The 24,346-nt window shown below is 33.0% G+C and overlaps 3 protein-coding genes across 5 annotated transcripts; all 3 read left to right on the forward strand.

Annotated features, from left to right (window-relative positions):
- The first annotated feature begins 400 nt into the window (after positions 1-400).
- Positions 401-9,402, forward strand: LOC122607977 (rab3 GTPase-activating protein catalytic subunit). Of its 2 annotated transcripts, none has more exons than XM_043781058.1 (23): positions 401-481; positions 1,441-1,531; positions 1,767-1,812; positions 1,941-2,004; positions 2,131-2,245; positions 2,328-2,413; positions 2,496-2,593; positions 2,663-2,834; positions 2,930-3,155; positions 3,252-3,378; positions 3,471-3,580; positions 3,686-3,778; positions 4,216-4,341; positions 4,425-4,558; positions 5,017-5,100; positions 5,196-5,269; positions 5,727-5,913; positions 6,000-6,071; positions 7,008-7,047; positions 7,164-7,402; positions 7,491-7,668; positions 8,396-8,607; positions 9,025-9,402. In XM_043781058.1, exons 2-23 carry the CDS (start codon positions 1,462-1,464, stop codon positions 9,322-9,324), a joined length of 2,853 nt encoding a protein of 950 aa, XP_043636993.1. In that variant the 5' UTR covers positions 401-481; positions 1,441-1,461; the 3' UTR covers positions 9,325-9,402. The 2 variants fall into 2 exon arrangements, with proteins under 2 accessions (XP_043636993.1, XP_043636992.1); XM_043781057.1 differs by having other exon boundaries at positions 1,441-1,530; positions 1,769-1,812; positions 9,016-9,402.
- Positions 9,403-15,258: 5,856 nt separating this feature from the next.
- LOC122607939 (protein LIGHT-DEPENDENT SHORT HYPOCOTYLS 5-like) lies at positions 15,259-16,335 on the forward strand. Its single transcript, XM_043781017.1, has one exon. It carries the CDS (start codon positions 15,396-15,398, stop codon positions 16,017-16,019), a length of 624 nt encoding a protein of 207 aa, XP_043636952.1. The 5' UTR covers positions 15,259-15,395; the 3' UTR covers positions 16,020-16,335.
- Positions 16,336-21,060: 4,725 nt separating this feature from the next.
- LOC122607637 (probable prefoldin subunit 2) lies at positions 21,061-24,106 on the forward strand. 2 transcript variants are annotated; one of them, XM_043780654.1, is made up of 2 exons: positions 21,061-21,215; positions 23,456-24,106. In XM_043780654.1, the coding sequence occupies exon 2, from the start codon at positions 23,460-23,462 to the stop codon at positions 23,898-23,900; it is 441 nt and encodes a 146-aa protein (XP_043636589.1). In that variant the 5' UTR covers positions 21,061-21,215; positions 23,456-23,459; the 3' UTR covers positions 23,901-24,106. The 2 variants fall into 2 exon arrangements, with proteins under 2 accessions (XP_043636589.1, XP_043636590.1); XM_043780655.1 differs by having other exon boundaries at positions 21,061-21,211.
- Positions 24,107-24,346: the final 240 nt, after the last annotated feature.

A 24,346-nucleotide genomic window follows, 5' to 3' on the forward strand; every position in this document is an offset into this window, starting at 1 on the left:
ATACATTCTTATATACTAGCATTGTATCCGCGCGATGCGACGGTGGTCGTGACGGCGACGGTGTGGTGGTGGAGGCGAGTGTTGGTGGTGAATGCGACGTCGAGTGCCGTAGATAATTCATATAAAAGTAATTGATTTAAATGGTTAATGGAGATATTTTAGAAAAATAAAGGATTGATAGTGTAATTTAATTATTAATGTTAAGAGAATAGTGTATGTGAAAATATTTTAAAGGGTTGTAGCCTTGTAGATGAAAATATTATATAGGAAAGCATTTTAGACATTTCCCCATGTAACTTTCAACTTGGAGGCTATTTTATAAAAAACCTCAATCACGATTTTATTTTATTTTTTTATTATAAAAATAAATAATGATACGAGTAAAATAAAGTTTTGAAAAGTTACAAACAGATCTCGTATTCTCGTCCCGTGATCGTAGTGGTGTTCAACTGACCGCTATTACCAGTTTCATGAATTTCAGGTCATTATTATGTATTCTAACATTTTTTTTGTATAATTTTTACTGTCAATTGTATATATAATTTTGATTCAAATTACTATTAAATATTATATACTCCGTATTATATATATAGCTGCTTTTCATGCTGAGTACTGCAGTGAATTAGGTCAATTTTTGATATTTATATTAACATTATTGAATCTAGTTGTTTTTAAACACTCCGATATCCCCGTGACGGTTTCCTAACAATATATGTGAGTGTAGTTTACAAATAAATAGCTATGTTACTAGTTTTTTCATTCAGTGATGCAATGAGTTTCATGAATTAGGATCGAGTTTTTTATGCGAATTTCGATTTGTTTAGTTATATATATATATATATATATATACACCAGTATATATAAACCTGATTATTGGTCTGTTTAATTGGAGATTACTGTAGTTAGATATATTACTGCATATCGAAGTGATCCGAAGTTAGCCTATTCATATGCGGACCGAATCTTATTGCATATTGGCGTAGCAATCCGCGATCCTAGTTTCCATGTGACTGCTGGTCAATTTTATTCACCTAGCTGTTTGATCATATTAGTCTTAAGAGTTTGATTTAGGAATTCTGTGAATATTGATTTTGATACTATACAACTGGTCTACATGTTGTAGGAGAGTTTCATTTTTACTACTAATTTCCGTTTATTCTGCAAAATGAGGTTTTACTAAACATTCATGTTTCAAGTTATATTCAACGGTTATGGTTAGGATTACTGTAAATAACACAATGTTGATTTCGATGTTATCCATCTTTTAAAGTTGATAATTTTTAGACATCTATTGTAATTTCATTGGTTAGAATTATAGGTATTAGGACATTATGACGTAGCCTTATAGTATTCAATATGTGAGTTCTTTATTTTTTTTATTTTTTATTTTAATATCATTCGAGAATAATATCATTTGATGCTGTTGCGTTAATAATACAGGACGTTGAATTTAGGAATCTGATGGCATCATCATCTGGCAAAAAAAGGCATGACATGGAAGATGAGACTGAAGAAGAAGAAGAAGAAGAGGTTTGTATTCATAAATTTGGTTCGGGTGGTTAAAGTTGTAAATCTTATAGTTCATGTGGATTATTAAGAAATTTAACCTTTGTAAGGGTCAAGTTAAACCTAGTTTAGCTTTTACATATACAACTATACAAGATTGTCAGTTATAAATTGGTAACAGAATTAAGTTTTCTATCACAAAGTATTCTTTGACATAATTAACTGAAGTCTCACTTTAACTTGATTGTATGTTACCATGCAGTTTGAGCATTTCGATGACTTTACCCTAGCCTCTTCATGGGAAAGGTATATTGTATATTCCTGGTATAATGGTTGAATCCATGATTGTATCGTTTATATGTATGTATAGACTGGATATTTTTGTCAGATTGAAGTGGATTAAAAATATATTTTCCTAAATTTCTTATTTGTAGGTTTATCTCGGAAATTGAGGCTGTATGTCGACAATGGTTAGCAATTGGCCCTAAAAATTTGTTGGTATGCTCGATGTAACACGATACTCTAGTATTGCATATTTGTTTACATCTGAATTTGAGACATTATATCTTTTATATTCAAAACACTATGCTTGTTTGTTAAATTTCGTGCATACTTTTTTTGTAGGAAAAGGGAGCTGTTTCATTAGGGGAGCCGAAGAACTTGTATAAGGTCAAATCTGAGTTGAAATATGCTATGAAAAGCTATTGCATGGAGTATTATTTTGAAATTAGTAATGCTGGTAAATTTGTGAAACCCCTTTTCTGGTTTCATTTGCTTTTTTTTGCATGCAACCGTGTTTCCTAATGTTATCATATATATAGTTGCATCATCTCAATCAGGAAAGGCTGTAGATTGGAATTTCCCTTTACATGACCTGCAATTGTCTTTCGGTGTGAAAGAATTCATGGTATTTATAGTTCATCATCTTAATGTTTCATGATACCATCAAATAATCATATGTGAAGGCACTTATGATTCAAGTCTAACAGGTGATTGCACCTCAAAGTGCCAGTGGTGTTATTCTTGATTCACCGGAGGCTAGCAAGCTCCTAAGTGCAGTTGCTATAGCTTTCTCAAATTGTTCCAGGTGGGATTTCTACTTCTATCATTATCTTAATATAATCTGTTTTGTATTCTGATTCTATAGGCCATTTAGTTTGTGGCCAGCATTTGTTCCAGTGCATGATCCTTCTCGGAAAGCTTACATCGGTATACAAAATATGGGGACAGTCTTTACTCGAAGATTCGAGGGAGATCTTATTGCTAGCCAGGTTCCAGTTAAACTTATGCATTTGGAGGGACTATATGAGCTCTTTGTTTCCAAGTTTGTAAGCTACACACCACACTGTTCACTCCTGATTCAGAAAACTGGTTTTTTAAAGCCTTGAATCTCTTGTCTATTAACTTCATGTTAATTATGTAGGCATTCTCTTCATCAGACCTTGCGACACATTTTTTCAGAGTTCACTTCACAATGAAGCTAACATACAAAACTCTTCCTTATGATGATGATGATAACGAAAGGCTGAAATCAGAGTCTGTAATTGCTGAATCTGGAGAGGATAACGGAGGTGATAACCGCAACAAATTACAGTGGGATGATGATTGTCCTTGGAGTGAGTGGTACACTGCAGAAGACCCTGTAAAAGGTAACCTTTTGTCGAATATTTGCTAGGCTTGGTAATACGTATTGTACAAAAGTTTATGTCTTTGTTGTTACTAATATTTGCATAGAATGTATGTAGCATTTGAGCTGATTGTCATGTGGGATGAGAAAATTGTTGAAAGTTCCATGGAGATGGCTGAAATGGAAAATGTTTCTATCCATGAAGCTCAAAAGTGGTTCATTGTTCCCGAATTCACTTCTTATATGTAAAGAATTATCTGTTCAGATTTTGCTATAATATCCACTTCAGTTGTACCGAATGTTTCCCTTATATATTTTTCACAATTCTGGTGTATAGTGCGGGTGATGTTATGGGATACGTGGTTGGATTTGCTTCACAACTTAGGCTTTTGGTTAATGCATTGGCTATGTCATTGGAAGTGAAATTCATGGAAGATTTTGTGTCAGGTTAACTTAGCTTTTCTATATGATTAGCTTAGATATCCTGGATATTTGAGAGTTAAACAGTCTACAATTTTGAATATTGCTGACTTCTGTTATGGCTGCTTACAGCTGAAACACCAGGATCCGAAAAGTTAAAGTCATCTGCAGTAGTTCCTCCACCGACAGTTCTTGATCGTGTTCTCAAGGATCTTTGTCATAATGGTACGTTTTCCTACTTTAGAACAAGTTATGGTTTAGGCATGATGAATGTTATCATATCTTCATCTGTGTTTTGCTGCGCAGTGTATAATCCTAATTCCATTTGCCCTTGCCAGTTGCCTCTTATCTTATTCCAAAGTAGTTGGGATAATTTATAGTAGAACTTGTCCATGAGACCATAAGGTGTTGCTGCATTCTTAGAATCAGCCTGCAAAGAACGAATTGTTTCGAGTCACGAATAGGAAATACTATGAACTTAAATTCAACTAGATTGCTTGTTCAAGCGTAGCATGCGAGGATGAAGCCTTCTGATAAGCCTAGGACGATTGTAAGGGACAACCCGACCAGAAATTTTTGAGAAAAATATAAGTTTTCTATAGCTGATACACATTCGCATGCACATATGAATTCAGACTGTTGATCATATGTCTTCATTACAGGACCTGAAGTCATTTCTTCTGAAAGCAGACACAAGAGTTCTAGACTTATCAAGGGAGCTCCCTTGGAAACTCTGTTTGCTCAACTTTGCTTACATTCTTTATGGTTTGGAGATTGCAACATACGTGGTAAACATAGTAAAAGTTCATAATAAAATCAAGCTTATATCTTTTTCTATTTCATGCTTAGTTTGGCTATTGTTATTGTTTAGCCATTGCTGTGCTATGGATAGAGTTTATTAGAGAAGTTCGTTGGTGTTGGGAAGAGTCACAACCATTGCCACGAATGCCAGTTAATGGCACAGTTGACCTATCAACTTGTTTGGTTAACCAAAAACTGCAAATGGTAATCGTTTTCCCTAGTAACTTGTTTATTTGGATGTGCACTACTACTACTACTACAAATTGAGCTAATAGGACAATTGTTTCCAACATTCTTCCGATTGTTTTAAAAGGCCTCGGACTTTAGTGATAACCAAAACTGAACAGCTCATAGAGTCATAGATTCCAATAAAGAAACTGGGCCCATGTATTAGTTTAAGTCAAAGCTGTTCAGATTAAATTTGCCATCGATTTCAGGATACAAAAAATTATATTGATTCGAACATATGTAGCATGTGAATGGTTTGGTCATATTTACATCACATCACTTTACTAGAATTTAGTTAGGGACAATGGTAATTAGATACATTACAAGAAAAAAAATGAATATAATCTTTTGAAAGTCAGGCTACATGATATAGCTTGTGTTCTTTTTGCCTTTGATTTAATTATATTTGAGATCTTGAAATTGTTATTTCTCAGCTTGCAATATGTATCGAGAAAAAACGCCAGCAGCAAGACAGCCATCAAGATGGTGACAACAATAGTGATTCTTCTAGTGCAGTGGTAGGTTGACTGCTGTTTTTATTTCTGTTCATAAGCTAGTAGATTATGACTCATAATCTATGACTTATATGATGGTTTGTTTGACCGAACTGCAGTCAACTGGTGTGTTTAATGAGGACTTATCTGATCCATTGAAAGCCAAAGGAGGTTTAGTCAAGGAAAGTGACAGGTGAACTAAGCAAGTGAGAACCCCTTGGTTTTAGTTACTAAACACTAATGTGCGATGAGGATATTCACACATGTAGATTGTAATTTGTTATCCTTTTGGTTTGAAGGCCTATTTATATCAGCTATCATTTCATATTTTTTGTATAAATTATCTACTTTTATGTTTGTGTAATTGTGTATTTACACCAGAAATTAGTTCTATTATAATCAGTTAAATTTAGAATTTATTTTTTCTTCTTTTTAAACAGAGTTACAATTAGATGGAATTATATTTTTTTGGACCAAAAGCAAACACATCTACATGTTCATTTACGTAACATACAACTGATCATTAAGTATTGCATGCATAATCTGCATTCACTCTACTAACACTTCTTTAATAATCATGTGCACAACTTAATTTCCTCTATATGTTTTTATGATGTCTAATGTTTCCAAATTCTCTTATTTATTTGCAGCACCTCAACTTCTGATGGCTTCCATAAATCCGGAGCAACCACTAATAGGTTTAGTTCTATGCCACAACGTTCTGTGACATCTGCTGATTTGGAATCTTTGGATCATAAGAGAAGGGGATCGGCAGGTGTAGTGGAATCCATGATGCTTTTGAACTCAAACACCTACATGCATGCTCCATTCACTCTGGTTTGTCTCATTTTCACATGCTTGCTATCTTTTTACCTGTTTGTCTCTTCCACAGTCAATAACATGGCGGTCTTCTCTTTTCACAGGATCCACCATTAATGACCGAAGATATGCATGAAGAAAGGCTACGTGCGGTTGAAGTTTTGGGTGATTCATATGTAAGTTAACAATTTTTTTGGGATAAAAGGGGTCATAGGTGTTGATGAAGGGAGTGTTTATATTTGGGTTTTGGAACTGATTAGCTTATTGATTCGCTTATAATGTTGCATGAACATAATCTGCTTCTGGTGATGTCAACATTCAAGACCAAATAGTTAGTTTCATACCTATTGCAACAAAGCTTGTTATCTTAGGGATCTTAAAAAACTTCATGTTAACCCAAAAAATAAAAAAATAAAGAAACAAATAATTAAAGCTACCCGTCAGAGCCAGCTCAAGCTTTTTGGTGGCCTTAAACGAGATCAATTATGGGGGCCTAATCTATTAGCATAGAAAGTAAAGTAAACAAAAAAAAGCTATATGCTACGGTGAAGGACCACAACTGCTACTGCCTTCTACATTGTGTTGCTCTCAAGTCTCAACACCTCCTGCTCGTTACTCTGCTGGTCACCTGGTTCACTTTTTAGCGGCTGTTTAATTCTTGCCTCGTCTCCCTTCTTTTTTCCATCCGATTATATCTTTTTTTCAAAAGTTAGGGCTATTAGCCCAAGTATTATAAACCTTAAGTCCACTATATAAAAATTGGGGGCCTTGTAGTCTTGAGGGCCCAAAGCAATTGCTTGACCCATTTACACATTGGAGCCGGCTATGCTACCTGTTTAGCTTCTAATCTCGTAAACCAAAATTGAGAGACTTTTTCATGAGACTGATTATCTGGTTAATTCCTTAAAGAAACACAATTTGTCAAATACTTAAACATCTAATTTTGCTGACCCTTTGAACTAAAAAAAAAGCACATCCAAACTACAGCCTGTTTTAACACAGTTGAATATATGATTCTGATTAAATACTTACACCTGACACTCCCTTAGTAACATATCTTCATGTCTCTACAAAGTACTAATCATAGTTACATTTTCCATGAATTTTGTCAGAACTTCTCAGGCCAGTTAGAGAAGGACATCCTATCTTCAGGTACCATTACGAACCCCAATTCCCTAATTGATAACTCTTGTTTAATAGGGTGTCACATTTGGCCTTTGCTATGATATCATTTAAATAAAAATGACCTTTCTTCGTAAATTGAACAGATATGTCAGCATTCAAAGCTGCAAACCCAGATGCCATTTTTGAAGATTTCATTCGGTGGCATTCCCCAAAAGACTGGGAGGAGGACGAGAGTTCTAAAAAGAAATGGCCTCCTGGAGGAAGACTTTCAGAGAGAATGTCAGACTCTGGGAATTCATGGCGTAAAATATGGAATGATGCACCTCCTTTGCCAGCTTCAGAACAGAAGCCACTTATGGATCCAAATAGAGAAGGAGAAAAGGTACATAGACATCTCATGTTTACACCTTTAATGCTTAGTTTACCTTTCATATCTAAACCTAACACCCCTTCAACATTATACTTCATAGATACTTCATTATCTGGAAACAGTGCGACCACATCAATTGTTGGAGCAAATGGTGTGTACCGCTTTCCGGGCAGCAGCTGACACTCTTAACCAGACTAGCTTTGGTGGATTGAAGCACATGACGACCAAAATCGATCAGTTATATCTCACTATTGCTTCTGCATTGAGGCCTTTGCAAGGTTGGTATCATTGGCCATCTGTTTTCTTGTCTTGATTATGGTTCATGTTATATATGTAATCAGTGGGTGTGTTTTGATTAACATTATGAATTGTCCTTTTGTTGTGATCAGTTTTTAGTGTTTAGATATGATTCTGGTTATATGGTTATCAAACAGTCAACTAATCAGACACATTTCTCTGCAACAAAACTTTTTATATGATTATTATTAAAACAGGCAACTAGTCAGATAAGTTTCTCTGCAATAAGTTTGGCTACTAAAAAGAACCGAAGATTATTTATTTACTACTCAACTTCATCCTATATTAGAGAATTTTCACGATCAGTTTTGGACTTACGATGACAATTTCTAACAAATTATTATTGTGTGATTTTTAAGTATTGTTATACTGTAGTTGATAGAAAATGATTTTATACATTTGAATTTTACGTACTTTGACGATGTATGATCATTTCCTTTTTCGTCATTTTAACTATCACTTGCTTATGGTGGAAAACACTCGGTAGTTGATTATTACAGTTTCAAACAACAAAAACAATTCCATGCACTATATTCTGATGCATAATAGCGGGTCAGATTCCAGCATTCAATAGATCTGCAGATAAGAATATTTGTCCATCAGTGCTTTGCTACAACTGTATGTCTGTATTAGATTATAATTAGACAATTAGTATATCTCACATGATTACAACCAACAGATCTTATAGGATTGATGTTTAAATTGCAGCAAACAAGTTACCTGGGGATATGGAGATAATTGAAGACTTGAAACGCCTTTGTGTTGTATTTGAACATGTGGAGAAATTAATAACATTAGCTGCATCTCTTCATCGCAAATTCTTGCACGCACCACGTCTTGCACAATCTATTTTTAATGACTTCTTCAACTTCTATGTACCCAAAATGGGAAAAGGCTCACTAGGAGGAGATGCAAACAAGGTATGTCAAAATTGTTTCTTACTGCTATCTATAATAAAGAAATCGTTTCCATTTCTATAATAGATACAAATAAATTTGGTGGTTTGCCGGTTACAACCAGTACGCTTAATAGGTAGTTTCGAGATAAATTTGGTGTATCTCAAATGGCCGAATCAACAAATTTAGCTAAGAAACAGGAGTGTGTCCCAAAGTCCATTTTTAACACAGTCCGTATACGACATCCTAAATTGGATTTTGCTAACGCTATAATGAGCACATTAATAATCTTTGAAACAAAATAAAGAAATTGACAGAAACTGTTTGTGGATCAACCTGCTTTGGCCCATTTTGACCAGTTACCGGTTACACTACCCATCCATCTTACCACTTGTGGAGTTGTGGATACAAATAACTAATTATGTTTTTTAGTTTTGCCAGGAAATCAAGAAGGAAGAAGTAAGGGTGAACGAGAGAGACGTCATTACAAGTATGTTTGTTCAACCCTCGGCTAACCAGTCCTGGAGAAAAGTATTGAGCATGGGGAATCTACTGAATGGCCATGAACCAATTTTAAGAGAAATTGTATTCTCATTGCGAGATAGAGTGGATAGTAGTTACTATGCTCCTGGGAATCGGAATCCATGGAGTCATGAGCAAGAAATAGAAACTCATAGGATGTACATTTGTGGAACTTCAAATGATCTAAGGGTAGCTCTATCTGTTACCTCTTGTGATTGACAATTTTATTTTAGTTTGTGTTTGGAACTTTCTATTAATGGTGTTAATATGTGCTCAGATTAACATGATTCATTTTCATAACTCTTTTTACAAAAGTTTTAATATTATAGGTACTTGGATAATATGTAATATCTTCATACTGGAAATGCATAAATCCAAGGAAATGAGAGGTTTTAGATCATTGGATCTTGATCAAGTGTTAAAACAAGTGAAGTCATATCTACCGAAATAAACCATTCATAAGTAAACGGGTCTGCTTTGTGGGGCAATAACTGCTGAAATCACTAGTATGTGCTCAAATTGATGCGCCGAATATATAGTATGACCATGGTCCGTTATCAGATTTTCCTTGCATATTACCATTACGTATCATTTCAATAATTCAACTTGCATCATATTATTTTCATACCATCACATTTTATAATAGGATAAAATTTAAAAAACGTCTTTGTGCTGTAGTCATTCGCACTTTTCATATTTGTCGTTAACTTTATGCCCAAATTATCCATGTGGTAGGAATTTTGTCCGTCTTTACAATGCTCCGTTAATTTCCTCATATGTAAATCACTTGGGGGCATATTTAGTCATTTGACCCAACCTTCATCACTTGTTCTTCCAAATATCCAAAGACTTTTCCATCTTAATTTGTTACAAAAATAGAAATAAAAATCGAAACCATACAAGTATACAACTAGTTATGTTTTAAAAGCTACCAATAGAATTTCGAATTGATTGTCATAGAATGAAAAACAATGAATTTGACTAGACCATCAACTTTAACTAAATGTTTCATGCAAGTATGCAACTTTGATGTCACTTTTTTTTTTTTTTCCTTTTCATTGTACTAAACGAAACTTTAGTCTTGCATAAGAAACTGAAAATGGAGTTTTGTCAATGGGAAAAGGATTTCATTTTCAGGATGCAATGGGGATCTAGAATCACAAACAGCCACACATCCATTTCATTTTCGACTATTTCACAAGCCACCTCGTGCCCATTTTAGAGGCAAAATCACATTTGAAAGCTATCTTAGAAAAGTTTGACTATGACTTTGATGGTTCTATTACTTCTATAGTATTCCTCTTTTTCTTTTGGTTCATTTGCTTATAGTTTCCTTTGTTCATATACCCTAAACTCAACGATTGATATATGGTTATCTATTAATAAATTTTAATATGATACCATGACTTGATGCTAGTTTTATTTTTTTTATTTATTTTTTTAAGAAAAGAATGTAAATTAGAAAAATAAAATATAAAATGTATTATACAATGAGAAGGTGACACATGGTACATTAGAAGATGTTTGAGAGGCAATACGAATGAACGTAGATACTTAGCTTAAAACTAGCTAGAAATGTATATAATTGTCCGGGTTTGGGCTCAGATACTTTTACAGAAATAACCGTTGAGTGAGTGATGCATTCTTTTTCAACTATTCGTAAAACATTCATAAAGTTAAATGATAATGTTAATGGCAGTAGAATAATTTATCATTTTAAATAACATAAATATAATCTTATAACTTGTTATTAACTTTCCATTATCAAAAACCAGAAGCAACACTTGGCTTAAAGGTTGTTTCCATGAAACCTATAATTTTAATAAACTTAAAAAGTACACATAAATGGAAAAATGAATGAAAAGGGAAAAAAGAGATAGATAACAACGGGAGAAGAGTTAAATCAGAAGTCGGTTCTGCTTTTCATGTTAATTAAGGCCTCTGATTTAGCCTTTTGTTACATAACTAACGATTGTTTGATTTTAATAAAATGGGTTAAGGATTATCCAAAAAGTCATAATAATACTATAGCTTTCATAAGGTCACAATCAGTTGGAAAGAGACCCAACATCTATTTGAGTGGTGGGTGGGGGAAAATAATCCACTCCATTGGAGTAATTTTGCTCACATTGTTTAAATTTCAAATCATTATTTTTTGTTGAAATGTAATAAACCAAACAATGACAAAATTCTATGTATCACTTGCTACATATAATTAAAAGAAGATTTTAGTAAAAACTATATTTAAATTAAAATTCTAATGAAACTTTAATTCCCGTTATTCTTCGTATCGAACTAGCCTTATGCCAAGATTCAACTTTCTAAAATGTTCATCATGTCTCATCCCCATAGAAAAATTCAGGCCCAGAATCGATTTTGTAACCTATTTCTATAAAAGTCGTCATTAAACAAGTCGTATGAATGTTTTCCTAGAATGAATATGCTACTGTATTAGGAAGAATCCCTTTTGACTATATTTTTTCCTTTATGAGTGAAACACATTACTTATACGATTTCTATACTAAAGTGTGGATATTATTAATTGCAAATTTTAAAAAGGGAAATTCACAACAATATATGTGCATTTAAGTTTAACTAAAGTTTTTGTTTGCCATCTCCAACCATGCATCACTCTCTATCTCTAAATGTAAATGAAGAAAATATCTATAGAGCATATTCATGTTAGTATCATCTTCAACCATTATTCTAAAAGCTTCCATTTATAAAAACAGTTTTAAAAGATAAATAATGATCCTTTGTATATATAAAAGAAAAGTTGGTTTCTTTAAATTTTTCTCTAAATATATAATATGAGAGATGAAATTTATAGCATTAAGTTTTTATGAAGGTACCTCATTTATACATCATTTATCGTACAGTTTGCCATAATACCTTTACAATATTATAACTTAATAAGAAACCAAACCATGCATGGTACGAATTTCCTCTCCCATATAACAAACTTGGTGGAGAAAGTTTGATCCTTTATCGGAATTCTTTAATTCTCAAAATTTAGAAAGAAAAGAAAGGATAAAGCATGTTATTAGAAAACCTTAGTCTTAAAACTTCCTAAAGGCCGGTCTTGTAAAAGATTGGTGTTTGTTAATCATAGCCTTATGGGCTGTTAATATAAATTATTTGGATTAAAATTTATATTTTGTAATGTGAAAATTTAAAGGAGTGGTTTTTGATGTATAAAGTATTATTTTTTTTGCATGTGCTCCCTCCGTTCAACTTTAATTGTCTTTTTTTGACTGGTCAAGTCTTTATTTCGACTTTGACAGTAGATATCTTTGTTTGTGTTATATATTAGTTGATGAAAGTCAAATGAAAAGTGCATTTAAAACTCAATCAATTTATATATGTTATATAAAGTGTTATATAACACAAACGAAAATATTTATAGTCAAAGCTAAAAGAAAATACTCAAAAAGTCAAACTAAGACACTTATTATGGGACAAAAAAGTAAGAAACTATTCATAAAACCCTTAAAACTGTTATTATCATTTTTCTAGAGTATTTAATAGAAAAACTATTAAAATAATGATTTAGAGAACTATAACTTCTAGCCATCAATCTAACTCCAACTCCAAATTCTTTTATTAAACATACTCGTATCTCATGACTTTGTCATGATTATACATGTAGTTTTCTATTTCACTTACCAAAAGACTAGATGAAGTAATGAAGCTATGGTTTCAAACGTATATATATTCGCTACAACAATTACAATTGTATAATAATTAAGAGTACAAGTTACAAGTACCAGCTAATAAGAATATAAGATAGAAAGAATTAAAAAGTTAAGGCATCATCTTAAAATTGATGACGTTGTTGTTAGTGGCATTTTCTGGATGTGAATTGATTACCAACCCGCAAATTAAAAATGAAATCGTAAAGATTTTGTAAAAAGAGAAAACACTATAAAAATGAATGCACGCCAATGCAATGTTTTGTTCACTTGTTGGACCGATTAAATATTACTCGTATTATTATTATTATTAGGAATGCATTATTTTTCCCGCAACTATACTAGTTCTTTAGCTTCGAATTTTTATCAATGAATTAAGAGTTGTTGGGGGTAAGCTTATGGTTTTATAAAGTAAAGCTCATAATTAGTTGCGGATCGGAATAAAAGATGCTTTAGTTAGACCTGCGTTTATATTAATGCTTAAACAAATACGTACAATGATAAAACTTACATTTTATTGAAATAATGAAATTATATAGTTTCGCCTTCATCATTTAATTATAATTAGTTCTTACTCTCAATTAAGGTCAATATAAGATATACTTGTAGTTAAACTTTTTATACATAGATTTGATAATTGTACATGGATAAATTTAGGTGGGAGAAAGATTTACAATTCAAATTGATTAACATAAAATACTTGTTATTAAAATGAGAATTTCATCTAGAGTGGCCTAATTGTACACATCGTATATTTACAAAATTTCATCTCCGAAGAATCCACGATGATTATTGAGATGGCCTAGGAAACAGCCATGAGATGCATGCTCTTTTTTCTTACTGCATACGGTGAAGTCAAAAAACCTCAACCTTCTCAAAAAACTTAAATAGAAACCTCATTCATTTACCTATTTATTTAATTATTGAAATTACGATTGAATTTAATTAGTTTCTTCATACAACGACAATAATAACAGTGGCGGAGCTATATAGTGGTCAAGGGTAGTCATGTCAACCCCATAATTTCCATAAAACTCTATTTTTTCAGTACTATTTTATGTATATATCTAGTTTTAAAGGTAATTGACAACCCTAGACTGATATAATTTAATTTTGTAGTTTAGTTTTTACTCTTGTTAGTACCGTAAAAACTGTTTGGCGACCCCAGGATTAGAATCCTGGCTCCGCCATTGAATAATACGTACAGTATCCCACAATAAATGTAACATTTAATGCCGTTTTTTACGGGCTTTGGGTCACAATCCTCGACGGTGTATAAAGGAGGTTGACATGTAGACAGTTTTATCTCTATCTAAGTAGAGAGGTTAGTTCCAAATTATATCTAAACGATAGAAAATAACCTCCGACCTTTGCATGAAGTGGAGATTCAACTCTTGATGTTAATCACTTAATCCAACCAGCATGCTATTTGATAATACAATATCCCAACATAAAAAGGATAAAAAGGATGTATGCTCTAAGAATTAATTATTATTTTTTTTGTGTATGAAAGGGTGTACGACAATATGTAAATATATACTGTCAAAATGCATATAAGCATATAATCGAACAAATAGACAAGCATTCATACATATAGGTAAATAGGCCTGTATATGTCTAGTTACAAAGCTCGCTATGATGCGTATGCGTATGCGTGATATGTGTGGTATCCGTATTCATAATTCTAACAGCAGATCAGGCAAGCATCTATACATTAAGCAAGTCTTACAAGAAGAAAGCCTTGATAACTACACCTTAATTGCAGAAAGAAAAACCATCCATACGTCTTACTAAGCTCGTCTAAGTATCTTTATCTGAGGTCATGTTTTTATGCAAACAAAACTCGTGCAGGTCGAGCATAAGTCTATCCTCCCACTTGAGTTAGGGTCAAAACCCTTCTTCATAAGCATTCGACTATAATTAACTCTTATTTCAAAACCGTCATTGTTAGATCTCTTTTCTTAATATACATGAACCATCTTAATTTGACCCCCTCTTATTGGCTTGTTGACGATATAACTTCAAATCACCTAATATTTTTTTGGATGGAGATTTAAGGGTCAAGTTAGAGGAATTGTGGTCTTTAGATTATAATCAGTAGTTAAGATTTAAAGGTGATCATTGAATTTTGGCTTTTAATTTTAATTCAAATGTTAAGATTTTACTAATTTGACTCAAGTTATTCCCCATCCTATTTTTTTTAACTATTAATCTAAATTCATTTACTCCACCTATTACTCGTACATGTCCAAGTCTAACCTTAATGGAACCTTTTTTCAACAACGTCCAAAAGGAACAAAGTATTTAATTAAGTCTATTTTTAATAATTTAAAAGAAACAAATAATTTGATACATGACAAAACTTGAATAGTCACCATGTCCCTTTTTCTCCAAGAACAAATCATACTATTAGTATTCGTACATTATTCATATTACTTTACTATTTACGTCCCATCATCACCTTCACTCTTCAAAAAAAATTTTAAAAAAAAAGCCCACCTTCTTATTCTCATTCTATTTCTCACAAAATCATTTAAAAGCCTAAAAAAAGTAACATTACCGACAAAAAACCTTCATCTTCATTTTTTTGCAACTCATATGGAATTAGCATCCGGATCCGGGTCAAATGACCCGGTTGAACCACCCGGCCCATCACCACCGCAACCACAACAACCACCTAGCCGATATGAGTCACAAAAAAGACGTGATTGGAACACTTTCTTACAATATTTGACCAACCATAAGCCACCTTTGACGTTAGCTAGATGTAGTGGGGCACATGTGATTGAGTTTTTAAAGTACTTGGATCAATTTGGAAAAACTAAGGTACATGTAATTGGTTGTCCATATTTTGGTCAGCCAAATCCACCAGCACCATGTGCTTGTCAACTTAAACAAGCTTGGGGGAGCTTAGATGCACTTATTGGTCGCCTTCGAGCCGCCTATGAAGAGAATGGTGGGAGGCCCGAGTCGAATCCTTTTGGTGTTAGAGCAGTTAGGATGTATTTGAGAGAAGTTAAAGAAAGTCAAGCTAAAGCTAGAGGTGTCCCTTATGAAAAGAAGCGAAAAAGACCTGGTGGTGGTGGTCGTGGTGGCGGCGGTGGTGGTTTGGTTGTGACGAATGTGGTGACAGATGGTGGTGGTGGGGATGGTGTTGGTGGAAGTGGTGGAAATGACTCTGCTTCTGTTTGTAGCAGTGCTCCCACCACTTCCACGGGTTAATAAGGGTTAGAAAACGTTTTAACGTTTTTTGGCTAGCTGGTTAAAAAAACCAGCTAGAAGATGCGAATTGTGTAATAAAACACGAAGAAACACAAAGGCTGGATTTAAGCCCGGGACTTTTGTTTTTATGTTGCATGTCTTGATTAACGGGTAAATTGCCTGCCATAATGATGGGGATTACTTCTATTAATTAGCCAAATTGATGCTTATGATGAAGAGTAATTATTTATTATTTTTCTTAAATATATATTGTAGCTCTTATATTTTTAATAAAATTTTATGAATTCACTTGTTGAGCCTAGATTCATATTTGTTCATGTATCAAAATGGTCCCTGGAATTTTGGGTGTACCGATGTAGATTGCATATATATGTGTGGGGTCGTCTTTTAAACTGCAGTTTCAGTCTCAGGTGGTTTGCATCTTCTTTTGATGCAATATATCAATATTTAAAAGTTAAAAACATTGTAATAAAAAGTTTTGAAAACCAGAGTGTCAACTAGTGTCAATGTTTTAAATTTCATTGTATTCATATCGTTCTTTTGAATCGATAATCGTAGTAACTAATCTAAGTAGTTTGGCCTTTTGGACATATTAGTCCGGTATGTTAGTATATGTTGGTTGTTAACGACGTTGCTTATTGCCCGTTTGTTTTTGTTTTCTGTGCAATGCCTTGCTATGTTATATATTTACGGTGATAACAATTTTTGTGGAGCATAATATAATTTAATTATCTTTTACGAGTATATGATACAAAAATTTTTAATTAGTTCATAATCCTCTGACTATTTCATGAATCTTTTGGAGTCGTCATTGCATTCTATCATTTCATTGTAGTTGATTTGAAATGGGGGGTATCAAATGACATCATTGTTGCTTAATAATACATGTTGATATAGTTGTCATGATTAAGAGAATCCACTATCAAATACAGTAAAATAAAAGTCATAAAATTTATGACGAAAAGTGATGCAAAATCTATAATCTAGCTTTAACTTTAATTTCCTAGGAGTGATATGGTTTGGATATAGACCTACATACACACTCTATATCCATTTAAATATATTCTTTTCGTTTGAAACTAACTCGTTAAGAACTCGACTCGAGCTGAGCTTAAACTAGTTGTAGCCAAGTTTGAGCCTAATTTAGAGTCCACTTGATAAACGAACTCGAGCTCATACGCTAACCTTGAGATCTTAAACGAGGCTTTTAGTACATGTATAATAATTAATAAATAAAATGAGTAAAAGGGTTAGTTTTTTTTTTAGTTATTATTTAGGTTACCTGGCGCTGGCGAGTATTTTTTCACCCAAATGGCCAAATGTGAACTCAATTTTATTTTTCAACTAGTGTATCTATTTGGGCATCTTTCTTTTTGTTTCTGAAATGAATTGATCTGGGCCTAGTCGTGTGTTACCTTTATAAGGGGCCCATTATAACATAAAAGTCTTGGCCGGGTATGGGTTAAGAGACAAACATAAGTGGTGGAGCTTATGTAAGTCACGTGGATATGATGGTTGTAGATGATGTCTTCTTGTTGTGGTCGGGTCGGATCTATGTGGCCTCCATTTTAAGTCAAACACGAAAAATTATACGAGTAGTTATGTACTTGTATAGTGTGTGTATTTTTAATCTATCCTTTGTGATTACTAATGAATGAAGCGTTAAAAGACCACCTAAGATACGTACAGTAAATTGAGGTCATGTTAAAAAATGATATCTATATAGAACATGTTTATAATTAAGAAAGAATTGTCGTGTTAGACGTTTAAGAATGTGAATTAAATTGTTCTACATACACATTCAAAAAAGTTAATTTTATTTATGCAATGTGACAATAATAACTAGAGGTTAGGGTTTATGTGGTTGTTATACACCCAAGCTTGTTTTTTTAATCCATAAAAAACATGAGGCCAAACATTTATAGATATATTAAAAAATTAGTATGTAAGAGGTTCTATACCCAAGCTTGGATGTCTAACAACCACATACGCCATTTTCTCTAATAACTATTACTTTATTTGGTGGCGTAGGAGATATGTTGATGAGGTGATTTGTCAAATTATTTATTTATTTATAAATGTAACTAATTTGATAAGTATATATATGAGTTTAAAAGTTTTAACCTCACAAATGTCATAAAAACTAGCGAGGGACTAAAGTATAAGGAAAGAAAATGACATAACAGAGATTAAAAGTTAAATTAATTTCGGTTCAACCATTATATACTGAGATGAATTGCTCATTTGTAAGGTCTTAACAGTTTTAGTGGTGTAATAGAAGGAAAATAGTGATAGAACTTTGTGGGGTGTGGGGGGGGGGGGGGGGGGGGGGGGGGGATTTAAGCCAATAGAATACCAAAAGATGCACGAAAGAAAATATATTGTTATAAACTTTGAATTTGGATCGATCATAATCAATTAATAATCACAATAGTCAAACAATATAAATGAAAAGATGATTAAGGAGGAGAAGCAACCATAAAGAAAAAAGATAGAGAAGAATGTATTTTAATAATAGTATAAGTTACAAAGATTAACATTAAATTAAACCCATGTAAATAAATTAAATATATAATGATAAATACATATAACTATATTGGAAAAAGATAAATTGAGTCTAGGTCTTAATTTGAGTCCAAATGGTCTATTGATTTTCTTTACTCTTCTAAAATTCCAACCACCATGATCCTCCGGAGACGGCGACTATCGTCACCACGACTTACACATGTGTAAGTTATACAACCACCATCACCACCACTACAACCATCATCTCCGATCACCACCATGATCTTCCGACGACGTCGACCACCGCCACCACGACTAATGTATGTGTAAGTTACATGGACCTTTGGAATAAAATTAATACATGGACCCAATTTTATCCCACCCTTAACTAAATATATATTTGTATATTATATGCATCATTTTGTAAAATAAAATTTTAATTCTCTCAATAACCAAGAAAATGATTCTAAAATGTAATCAAAGGTAAAGGTATTTGATTATATCATTTTCAAAACGAAAGAACTCGATTATCATAAGATTTCTATCGCTTATCCTATTGCGTAATTCATTCCTTACAACCTTCATGACTAAAATAAACGCTCTACATGGTAACATTACAAATATATTTTTTTTAATGGCAAATTTGGGCTCAGCAGCATGCCTCTTCATATACCCAATTCTAATTCAGAGAAAACTCATACTGGGAAAACCCTTGTCGCCATTTCTGAGAGTATTTTGCTCACACCATGATTTGAACCCAAGACCTTACAGTCTCAGGCTTCACCATATATCAATCCATTTATTGATGATTGGTAACATTACAAATCTTTTAACATGTGTGTTTATAGATGTCATGCCCTTAGCAAACTAACCATTTTAATTTTCATATAAAGATAACTAGATTATATTCTGTATTGACCGTCAATACACGAAACACGTATAAATCATATTTTAAATTTTGAATGAAAGATAAAATGAAAAATATTACGATTATTAGTTGGTTAAAGTGAAATATAAAACTCAAAGAACTTAAAAGAAGAATAATGTTTCATATGCAATAATCTGATACGTGAACATGAACAGCATATTAAATATACAAAATGAATATAATTTCTCAGTCTTTGTAAATGTAACATAAAAAAAATTAAATAAAGAGTTAAAGTACTTTTTTTCGTCTACGTGGTCTATTTATTTTGCAATTTTTATTGTTGCCGTTAACTTTCGCTAAAAATGATTCGTTTAACACTTGAACTTGATGGTTCAAACGTGACAGTTTTATGTATTAAAGAGGTATGATGAATTCTCGAAAAGTAAAAATAATTATTTCTAAGTAAAAATTTACATGTTGCCAACAGGGACGGAGCCAAAATTTATTTTGTAAGGGGAAAAATTTAAAAGTCTCTTGTTATATTTATTAGAGTCATTTTTTAAGGAAAAATTTTTTATAAAAAAATTGACCCTCACATGAGAATTAGAAAATATGGACTCTTAAAATAATTTCGTATGAGTGCAACTTATGGGAACTTGAATATTGATTTTTGCAATTTTGTCAAATGTGCAGAAGGATGGGTTGCATTATATTAAACAACATCAAATAAGTTCATCGAAATCAATGATATGCAATTTAGTTTCTATATAAATTTTAACCTGATTATTGTGATTACTATTATATAATAATTTGAAAATAAAATATCATTTTCACATACAGCTATATTATTTATTAATGTATGATACATTAATTCAAACAAATACAATACTTTTTTCAACTTTTCTTTTTAAACTCTATTAAAAACCAAAATAACTTAAGATTTTTATTTTACTAATAGAGGATTTTATCTCAAAACTAATGCTTCTAACATAAGTAACATACTTCCAAAGAAGAGGCGTATGACAACGATGGTGACATTTATATGTATTTTCTGTTTATTTATATTTTTTAAGAACAAAATTACAAATATACCTTTAAAAAATTACATTGTATCAAAATTGGAATGGGGGCAGTTTGTGGAGCCGTCCCTGGTTGCCAATGATGACTAGTCTAACTAGTGGCATCCTAGGTTTTACCCAAGGTCTTGAGTTCGATTCTTAGGGATGACAAGTCTTGGGGTTTTTTCTTCCGAATATTTGTAACAACCCATAGTTAACATCTCGTTGTCGAGGGTACGTGCAAGGCTTCACCATTATATGGTGAGGTTTCCATAATGTCAAATACCGACTGAATGTTCGGAAAAAAGAAAAAAAATTTTTGCATGTTGTATTATTTTTTTGAAACAGGTGTCTACCCAATACCAGTCGTTTTAGATATCAAAATCAAAAATTTTTATATAAAAAAAAAGAAAATGATTAATCAACCTAATTGGTATGCATAAAGATATGCCTAAAATTTTAAGAATTTGACATGCGGATGCCACTAATTCTCTTTCCTAATCTTGCCCCATGATTTTTCCATATATCATCATCTTACAATTAGACGCATTTAATCAGTAAGCACACCAATTAGTTTGATTTATATGGAAAAAAAACATCCTAAGCAGTAAGCACGACCCGACTGAACTAAACCTGGTGACATTTTATTTTACGAGTAGTTTTTTTAAAAGAAGACTGCTGACATTTTTTAGGGTTCCTCATCGATCACAGGACACTCTTTCATCTATCGTTTCCATCCTCACCGCACTTTTTAGTTCATAGTAAGTAAGTAATCCCTATTATCTTCTTTCTATATCTATATCTGTTTATATATATATGCATCCATATGTATATCCGCTCCATCTTGTACCAAAGTTCGCAAAAGATTACTCTTTTTTTTTGCACAATACATAGTAATTCATGGTGTATTCAGTTTTTGTTATTTTTAAGCTGGATATGCCAAAAGATTCACCTTAGGCACCCCAACTGTTTGATAAAATGCCTCTGAGAAACTAAATTTGTTGAAATTAGTTGATTAGTCATTTTTTGTTTGTTTTTTTTGTTTTTGCTATTGATTTTGGAATTGATAATATTTAGTTAAATGGGTATTTTTTTTATAATGTATTTTATTTGATGGGATTGAAGTGTAATATAATCTGGGCTGTTAGTGATTGGTTAACAAATGTGAATATAGCAATTCAGAATTTGAAATTTTCGAGAGAAGTGTGAGCTTTTTTGTTTGTGGAGCAGCTTCATATTACGTGTTGGTAACGATTTTTAGAATGCGACTTACTGGTTGATACCGGGTTCAAGATATTGAATTTGTTTTGATATCTCGATAATCTATCCAAAAAGGTTTGAGGACCGAAGAGGGTCTTCATATATGGAATCCGGGCCTCCCTTCTTTAAGCTGGTTAGTTGAATAGTTGATTAGTTTAAAAGGCAAAGCAAACATTTAATCTGGCTTCTGCTAAGATCACAAGATTCTGAAAGTTCTAGATATGACACTTATATGGCTACTATGTGACAAAGTAGCGTAAATGACCCCCCATGAATCATGGTTGTAGATGTTATGATACCAGGACGCATCCCAGCGTCACTGGATTCTTATGCTAGCTATTAATTTCAGCATCCAAGGCATGATTAGAAGAAAGTTCTGTTAATATATTTGATTAAGATTGATCTGACCATAGTCATTGAGGCCATAATTGGCAGTATATAACTATATATATAGGAATGGAGGCCATGGATGTTGTAAGGTCCGATCCAGTCGACTATATTTTCGGGAACAGTTAAAATCATACTCATTTTGTTTATTTATCTATAGTTTGGTTAGATGAATCACAACCCTAAACACCTATTATGTACTATTCTGGGGGATAAGGGTGCTTCGTGCTGTCAGACAAAGAAAGCATAATCCTTTGATCCGTTAACAGTTATCTGTTAAACCCAAAAATGTTTTTAGGGTCTGAGAGATGCTTATCCTAACTCATTCTTGTGGTTAAAGGCGTTGTTCTGTGGCATGTGTTCTTACACGTACTCAATTCAAATGATTAAACCTCATATGTTTATGTAATTGATTCGCCAAAACTTGTAGAAATTACTAGAAAATGTGACAGTAATTCATCCGGTCTTTTTGTTATCTTCATCTAGATCATACTGTAACCTATTTAAGGATATAATGAACAATTTTTTGGGCTAATAGCTTCTTCTTCAAGCTCCCAAATACATAAGTTAGTTTGACCTAGAATGTAATTAAAAGTACAAGTACAGCATCTATGATCCATACGCATCAGCATCTTTGTCACCTGATGGATAACAATGTAAAGTCGATCAAAAATATGTTTGGTTAGAGATCACTATAGGCTAACTATCACCAACATTAGGCTTGTTTTGGTGTTCTCTTTTTTTTGTCTCAGTCTGCACATAAACTTATTCTGCCACTTCTCTTCACATTTGATGTTGCCTTTGTAAAGTTCTGTTACGAAATGACAAATGTTAATGGATGCTTCTCAAGTTCAACATTATCAACTGCATGTTTTCTTATTGCTAGCAGTTTTGGTCAGTTGACAGTAATTGCGGAGTGGAGGTATTACATTGTGGGTCAAGAATTAGATCTATACGATGGGAATAGGGGTGGCCGGGTTGAGTTATAATCTTACAGAATTCTTCCAGTTTATTTGCAAAACAATGGTCTAACATAACAATACGCTAATTCATTTTTAGTCATTCTTGAATGCCAGTGTGGTTTTGGTCCTAACTGCTGTAGTGCTGGTGAAGTTAATATAAGAACTAGTTTGAATGGGGTTTGTAAATAGTGATGCTACCAACTAGTCTTGTGACATGAAACTTTGTACATTCATGCTAAACTTTTCTCTAAATAATTCCTTATGGTGGTTTTGAAATCTAATCTTTATTTCTGATATCAGTGTCATGGTTGACATCCATGCTAAATATACTTTTTGCTTTAGTACCTTTTGGAGTTTTGGTAGTTCTGGCATCTAACCTGAATTTTCTGATTTCAGTATCATGGCTGGCGTTGCTGGAAGTGAACGCAGGGAACCTATCAACGAGCAAGAAGTCGCGGCCAAATATGGCAGTATAAGGACTGAGATGAATCAAATATACTCCAAAATCACAGAGCTCGAGATGGAAGTAAGTGAACACTCATTGGTCATCAATGCCATACAGCCACTCGATCCTACAAGGCGTTGCTACAGAATGATCGGTGGTGTGCTCGTCGAAAGAACAATCAAAGAAGTCTTACCAGCTGTTCAACAAAATAAAGAAGGAATTGAAGTAGTGATTGCTCGACTTAATGAAGCTTTGGAGAGGAAGAAGAAGGAGCTGACTGATTTTGAAACCAAGTACAAGATCCGAATTAGGAAAAATGACGGGGAATCCATGGAAGATAGCAGCAAGAAAGAAGGATCTGCACAGGGAGTTCTTGTGGGTCCTGCAAATGCATAATAGATTTGGTATGTTTCATGATTGTTAATCTTTGTTTCATCTGTGTTGTGGTGCGCTTATAAACAATGAACATGAAGATGGTCTTATGAGTTGTACGATTAGATCACTAATAGTTGGCTTTTTGGTTTTTACTATTCCTTTTGTTATCAGATTTGAACCCAGTTTAAGATAGTAAAATTTGTTGCCAAGGGAGCTGTTTTATATTACTGTTGTGATTCTGGATACTCGTATTGCTGAACATACCTTTTAAGTGAGGTCTATGCCTAAAACTAGCTGAATAGCTGATCATGCAGTGTCTTAAGTTATGGTGTATCAATATCCATGTATTCTTCAATTGCCAAGAACTATATGCAATGCTGAGAATATTTCTTTTGAAGTTGATTATGGTAAACTCGAACGGTTTGTAGTGGAACCCTACCCTCTCCGATACATGAAGCGCCTACCGT

The sequence above is a fragment of the Erigeron canadensis genome, chromosome 7 (genome assembly GCF_010389155.1).
Source record: "Erigeron canadensis isolate Cc75 chromosome 7, C_canadensis_v1, whole genome shotgun sequence".
Taxonomy (NCBI): domain Eukaryota; kingdom Viridiplantae; phylum Streptophyta; class Magnoliopsida; order Asterales; family Asteraceae; genus Erigeron; species Erigeron canadensis.

Bases quoted from the DNA above. Each gene is read 5' to 3' on its own strand.
- LOC122607977 (XM_043781057.1), top strand. From the start codon at position 1,462: ATGGCATCATCATCTGGCAAAAAAAGGCATGACATGGAAGATGAGACT. The intron at 2,246-2,327 runs GTAAATTTGTGA...TCATATATATAG, and splicing joins TTTTGAAATTAGTAATGCTG to TTGCATCATCTCAATCAGGA. The intron at 3,581-3,685 runs GTTAACTTAGCT...GGCTGCTTACAG, and splicing joins CATGGAAGATTTTGTGTCAG to CTGAAACACCAGGATCCGAA.
- LOC122607939 (XM_043781017.1), top strand. From the start codon at position 15,396: ATGGAATTAGCATCCGGATCCGGGTCAAATGACCCGGTTGAACCACCC.
- LOC122607637 (XM_043780654.1), top strand. From the start codon at position 23,460: ATGGCTGGCGTTGCTGGAAGTGAACGCAGGGAACCTATCAACGAGCAA.